At 37.8% G+C, this 6,550-nt stretch overlaps 1 protein-coding gene across 1 annotated transcript in view; it reads left to right on the top strand.

Moving 5' to 3' along the window:
• Positions 1-1,436: 1,436 nt before the first annotated feature.
• Positions 1,437-6,550, top strand: part of KIAA1644 (KIAA1644 ortholog) — a gene marked incomplete at its 3' end in the record, with an annotated part of 19,611 nt that continues 14,497 nt past the window's right edge. The window contains 1 exon segment of the mRNA XM_009279095.2: positions 1,437-1,503. Within this exon segment, the coding sequence (XP_009277370.2) occupies positions 1,437-1,503 (67 nt within the window).

Genomic DNA, 6,550 nt, shown 5'->3' with positions numbered 1-6,550 from the left:
CAAAAGCTACACTGATTTTTAGGTTTGTAATCTGTTGTTTTTCATATACTAAGATGACTTCTTAGAGAATCTGCTTGTGCCACACACAACATTTTTTGTTAGTGAGAATCTTTTGTCTCTAAACACTTTGTAGATAGCACTGTGTCTCCCCTCCTGTGCCCACACATGTTACTCAGAATTTAGTTATTCATGATAATGTTGATTTTCACCCCCTCCCCTTTTGTTACATGTAGGTGCAATTGTCTTGGGATTTTAATTTGATTCAGTAGATTGTAGTAGACAACTATTAGTAAACTACCTAGTATTTGTATGATACAGCACTGATTTCATAAACATTTGGCATCATGTTGCTCTTGAGCTGTCAGAAACAGTGTAATTTTTGACATAAATTGCCATTTTCTTTTCTTTTTTCCAAGTTGCCCCTTTATAAGCACCTTAGAACAATTTTTTTAACAACCCAAGAATTAGACTCACCCCACCAGCTTTCAGTAGCACCACCTAGGCTTTCTGATTTATAGCCCAAGCTCCCAGTGGTGGTGTACAAACCAATAAATTACCTCTATTATTCTCTACTCTCAACGTGAGTTCAGGATGCTGAAGACCTTACATGTCCAGTGTTAGTCTGCATTAGCAGTGACAACAAGATAGGGTACCAGATGTTCCTACTGATGTTGATGACAACACTTGCGTTGGGACAGAGCCTCTGCTAGAGCTGTAGAAGGTGCAGCTGGTGACATTGAATCAATGTGGATATAAGATGCATTTGGACTCATCCAGTTGTGGGGCTGTTCTGCAAAAAACTAGGATAGCCTTTTTATGATGACTGCCAGTCAGACTGCATCACATCTCACCCTCATTTCTAGGAAAACAAGAAATAATCATCCCAGGAAATGCTCTGATTCTAATGAAAAGACGTTTTTTGAAATGTTTCCAACCATCTCAGTTGCTCGACCCACTTTCTGAACGACTGCACCCTCTAATGGGGTAAAACAGATTGACTTTCAAAGCAGCCAATTTATTTTTATATTGTTTGTATCCTTCTAGTCCTTATAGGCATAATACAACAGCCCATTCTTGTGACAGTAAAACAAGCACAGTTTTGCTGAATGTGGATTACAGGGGAGGTGTGACTATCCAATAAAGACTTTATATGATTCGTCTCTACTCTGGGTTAATGAAAAGTATGTAAATAGCTGTCTACATTCATGGTGAAATGAGAAAGGAATTTTAATGAAATCATAGAAAGAATTTATTTCACTTCTAAGTCCAGAAAAAAGTATGATTTCTTTTTTCTTATTGTGTGAAGCCATCTCATTTTACCAAAGCTTTGTGGGAAAGTAAAAGTTTGAACAATGAAAGAGATGAAACAGACACTTAACCATGATGTTGCATCTTGTCAAACAGGTAATTCTCTAATGGACCAATGAAAGCCAACGATGACAAGTTGTGGTCAACAGTCCTTGAATGTGCTGATGGTTCTGCTTTCATTACTCTTGTCAGCAGGTAACTTTTGTACTCTGAATTTAGCTTTCACTGATGTCTGCCACAGGGAAAAATTAGTTGCAGTTTACTACTGGTTTCCTGCAAAACAAACAAGATCAAATGGATTGTTAATTGAGTAATAAATAAATAAAGCCTCTTTGTATTTAAGAACTGGAAGCTGGAATTCGAAATGCAATTGAAAATTCAGTTTAAGAAGGAAAAGGTGGTGGAACAGCGACATGGTAAAGCAGGCTGAAAATTTAAAAGAAACAAAGCTACTGTTTTGATATGCTGGTTTTTCAGCTCATCTAAAAGAAAAAAGCAAGCTCTACACCACCATACAATCCAACCATTTTGCTAAATAACCATCTATTGGAAGCAGAGCAAGTTGGGTTCCAATTGTGTGTTTTTATATGTGCACACAAGAGTACGTAAGCATGTGAAGGATTGAACTTGGAACTTCAGCTATTCTTGAGATGAATACGTTAGATACAATGTAACTTGTCTTATACGTATTTGAAAGAAAATTGCATGACATCGTGGTATGCAAATACTATGTTATTTTCCTGAATCTAAAGAATTTATTGGACCAGGGAGTGGTTCCAGAGATTTTTGTCCTGATGCTTGGTAGATCTGCCCTAGATGTTTGCTACCAGCACACAGAAAGGATTTGTGCAGAAATCTGTCAGTTGTTAGATTGAGAATTAGTTGAATGCTATGATTGTTAGTTGCATTTGTTCTTCAGGAGTTATTTATGACATTAAGGTTTTCTGTAATTATGAATGAATATTTAAAAAAAAAAAATTAAAAAGGTTCTTAGTCCAAATAGATTTGATCCTACGAGTGTTTAACTCTCAGTACAACCTCTTTTATCCTCCATTCTTGAAGCACTTTTGTAATCCAAAAAGATTTTTTTTTTTCCATCACTGCTCCTTATTCCATTGTACTACATCACATCCCTAACCACCATACTTAAAACTTTACCAGGCATTACATACCTTAAAGTATCCTTGTGCTCCAGTAAGAGTTGTTACTACTCTGTTTGCGTAATGCCTATAATACTCACTGTTAGATCCTCTAAATAGATCAATTAGTTCAAGTGTGCGTTTTGTTGCCCACACTCTCATTGCTTGTTTGCAAGCGTTCAAGTTGATTCTTGCTAATGATAGTTCATTATTTAGCTATAACTGACACAGTCCTTTTGCTAACAGTGTTATAATATCGACTAGACTACTTCTCTGCCTCATCTTAAAACACTGTTTTCCTGTAGAGTCCTTCCACTGATATCCCTATGTATGGCGCTGCATCCCTAGTTATGTAACTCCCCTCCTCCTATGCACTAGAATCAGGCACAGGGGTTGTAGCAGCTTCCTTGTTGTTTTCCAGGTTGAAGTCATTTCAGAGAGCTATTTCCCTGGTGCATGAATGAAGCCAATTATTCAAGAAGACTTCAGTGAATGTATCCCAGTGATCAAACATCACAAAACTTTTCCAGCTGCTCCAGTCTCTTCTGTTGATTTTCATTAAGTTTTCATATCTTTACCACTCTTTATAGGGGACTTCTACTAGAAACCTCCTGAGATCCCACTTCTCCAACCATTTTCCTCAAGATGATATAAATACCTATGTTTCAGTTGAATGGGATGCTGTGATTACACCATGTGTGCAAATAGAAGTAGTCAGCCACTGGAATACATACACACTTATTCCCTCAAACCCAGACATAAAGCCAGTGTTCTAATATTTTTTTTCTCTTAGAAGAAAGTACTGCCTCTGAAGTATGATGTTTTTATTTGAAACTAATTACATATAGCTTTTACTTCTTACATAATTTATCTATTAACGTCACAAAGTATTGGCTTTGTAAATGTGTACCTTATCTTCTTGTTGCTCCTTGGCTGCTAGTATTTTACTAGCTGACATCCATTATTAGCATTTAGAGTACAGGCTTAATTTGAAATCATCACAAGCCTTTCATGCCAGCCTAACTTTGCTCCTTGGGGAATTTTACTACTGACATCTGTAGGAGTGGGTTTAGGTCATTGCTAACACATTTTACAGGATTAAATTTATTATTTATTATTTTGCAGCCAGCATGAATGTAAATTTTTTTTTGTCCAAGACAGGTCAGCTTCCATAAAGGAAAACTACTGGCTTTATGCAGTGAGAATGACAGGGGAAAAAAAGGATGCTACTCTCACTGGAATGATATGAACATCATTTTTCAACTGAGCTGAAATGAAAATCTAATGGCAAGATTCCTTTTGAGTTCCCTAGATTTACAGACTTCTGTCTGTAAGATCATGCTTTACTTCCAAGTCTTTGATATACTAAGATTCACAATCTTAATACTAAATTTCTAAAATCTGTATGCATGGCTGAAAACTGCACTTAACAATTGGATGCGTAACTTTCACTGGCTCCACAGGCAGAATGAAAGTAAGGGCACGAGTAACAGGAGCAGCTGTTCTCAGAGCCCGGTCTTCGTTGTGTCAGAAAAGGAGAGAAGCAGTGACAGTGGCAGTGGAGCAGAGGTGTGGTCAGATACCAAGGCTGTGGCTCAGAATGAGGATGAAGTTTGGCAGCTTTAGCTGTGTGGTTAGGAAGGAGATGCAGTTGCCTAACATGGGCAAAATGCTCTCAGGGCAGGGACAAATAACACTGAAAAGAGAGGCTCCAGTTCAGAGTAGGTAGGACATGGCTCCATTTAAAAAAAGGATGAAATTGGATTGAGAATACTGAAACTTCAGGCTGGCTTTATTTCAATGCTATCAAGATCACAATGGCATGCAATTTTAGGATTTGTGAACACTTACTAGTTGTACTAGTCGCACAAGTAATGCATAATAAAGGGAGGAGCAGCATGCAGTCATGCCAGAATAATACCCTTTCTGACCACTAACTCTTAGATTTGCTTTGCAGTAATGTTGACACTTATATTCATTTAATGGATTGAAACACATTTATAAAATCAGGGATGACAGCAGGGCTTATATTAACAAGCAAAAATTGACAGATGATTTGCGCATTACAGTATTTTTTCTTTGAAGTAGGAAATGAATGTCCATATAGCAAAATTATCAGAGGATCTCAAATGATTGGCATTGTGCTAAGTAAAATGCATACATGTGAATATTTCTGTGAATGCATATGAAAAGCTTATAAAGACCAGCCATTCTGAAAGCCTTGGGGCTTTAAAAAATTAGTAGCTAAATTAAAAATTTAATCAGCATTACACAGATCTCTAACTGTGAACAGATAGGGAAGTAACAGTTTGATGTACACCGGCTGTTTACTTTTTAAGGTAGGGTAGATAAATCTTAAGATGAGCTTAAATCAGTCATTTGAAGCATGACAGACTATTCTCCTCTTGAAATTAGTAGGAACAGAGATATGAGCATCTATATCACTTACCGGTTCAACAATACTTTTCAAAAATAGTATGAGAATTTCCACATGCAACTCCACTTCAGAAACAGCTGACATCTTTGCAACAGACAACTTAAGAGCCTTTCAGGTACAATACTTTTATCTGAAGTATTTCTGTAGAAACAAGGCGCTCTAATCCTCAGGATTTAAGCAAAGTTATTTTCAGGAAAAATACTTAAAAAAAAAAAAAAATTGCACTTTGTTTATTGGATCTCTGATTCTCAGAGAAGCAAAGACAGCAAGTAAAATTACACAGATTAAAATAAATTGATACAGTTTTTTCACTGTGTACTAGGTCTGGCTGGGATGGGGTTAATTTTCTTCACAGCAGCCCGTATGGTGCTGTCTTTTAGGTTGGTGACCAAAACAGTGTTGGTAACACACCAGTATTTTAGCTGTTGCTGAACAGCCCTTACACAGGGTCAAGGCCGCTTCTGTTTCTCATTGTGCACCCCAGTGAGGAGGCTGGGGTGGGCTAGAGCCTGGCTGGGGACACAGCTGGCACAGCTGACCTGAACTGGCCAGAGTGATATTCCATACCATATAACGGCACGCTCAGCAATAAAGCTGGGGTGGGAGTTTATCCAAAAAGTGCTCGGGGGCTGGCTGGGCATCAGTCTGCTGGTAGTGAGTGATTGCTTTAGCATCATTTGTCGGTTGTTTGTTGTTGTTGTGGTTTTTTTTCTTATTCATTCATTAAATGGTCTTTATCTTGACCCACAAATTTCCTTGCTTTGCCCTTCTGATTCTCTTGCCCATCCCACTGGGGAGGGAGAGTGAGCAAGCAGCTGTGTGGTGCTTAGCTGCCTACCAGGGTTAATCCACCACACACTACTACCAAACTCAGATTGTAATTCAATCATCATGTTATGCTCTTACTTGTGCATTTATTTTAATCACTGACACACATTTTACTATTTAAGGATTTGCTTAGGACTACATTTTATTACAGACATCACTCCTCCTCTGACCTGATGTTATCTTCATTCTTCCTTCATTCTGTAGTCATCCTTCCCCCGGTTTTCATCCCCAAAGAAGTTTGGGGGTTGTTTTCCTTTTAAAATGGGCAAAGGGCCTGTCTAGGAATCGGGATGCTTTCACATGTGCTGTTAAGTAAACCACTTTGCAGTGATGAGCAAGCTAAACTTCTTAGGGTCCTATAGCCCTCTAGTGCATTCTCACAAAGCAGTGTGTCTCTCGGAGCACTGAATAATTTCAGAAGCATGGAAGTATTCGATTGCTTATGAAACATAAAGAACTAGTTTTAATTCTTACAACATGCACTGGATGTATATACAAGTAAGGTATAACCTTGCAGGGCTGCTGTTCACTTGTGGTAGCTTAACACGGGTGTAATTCACCAAAGCTAAGTTGTAGTAATAACATACAAAAAATGGCATTTTTACTATCCTGTTATTTGCAAAGCTAGTTCTAGCAATAAATATCTTCCATTAAAATGTCCCAAACTTGAAACCACCATCTGTACTGGAGGCTTCAAAAACTACTAATGTGTAAGTAGTTGTAATAATGTAACTTTTAAAAAGAAAAATAAGTTAATATATCTTTAGCCATAAAAGGCATTATACCTGTTTTGGGGGGGGGGGGGGGGGGGTGCCTGTTGATAATGCATGATAAAAAA

Source organism: Aptenodytes forsteri, unplaced genomic scaffold, assembly GCF_000699145.1.
Source record: "Aptenodytes forsteri isolate BGI_AS27 unplaced genomic scaffold, ASM69914v1 Scaffold241, whole genome shotgun sequence".
Lineage (NCBI taxonomy): Eukaryota > Metazoa > Chordata > Aves > Sphenisciformes > Spheniscidae > Aptenodytes > Aptenodytes forsteri.
Note: the sequence above shows the minus strand (reverse complement) of the source record. Positions and strands in the feature narration are given on the sequence as shown.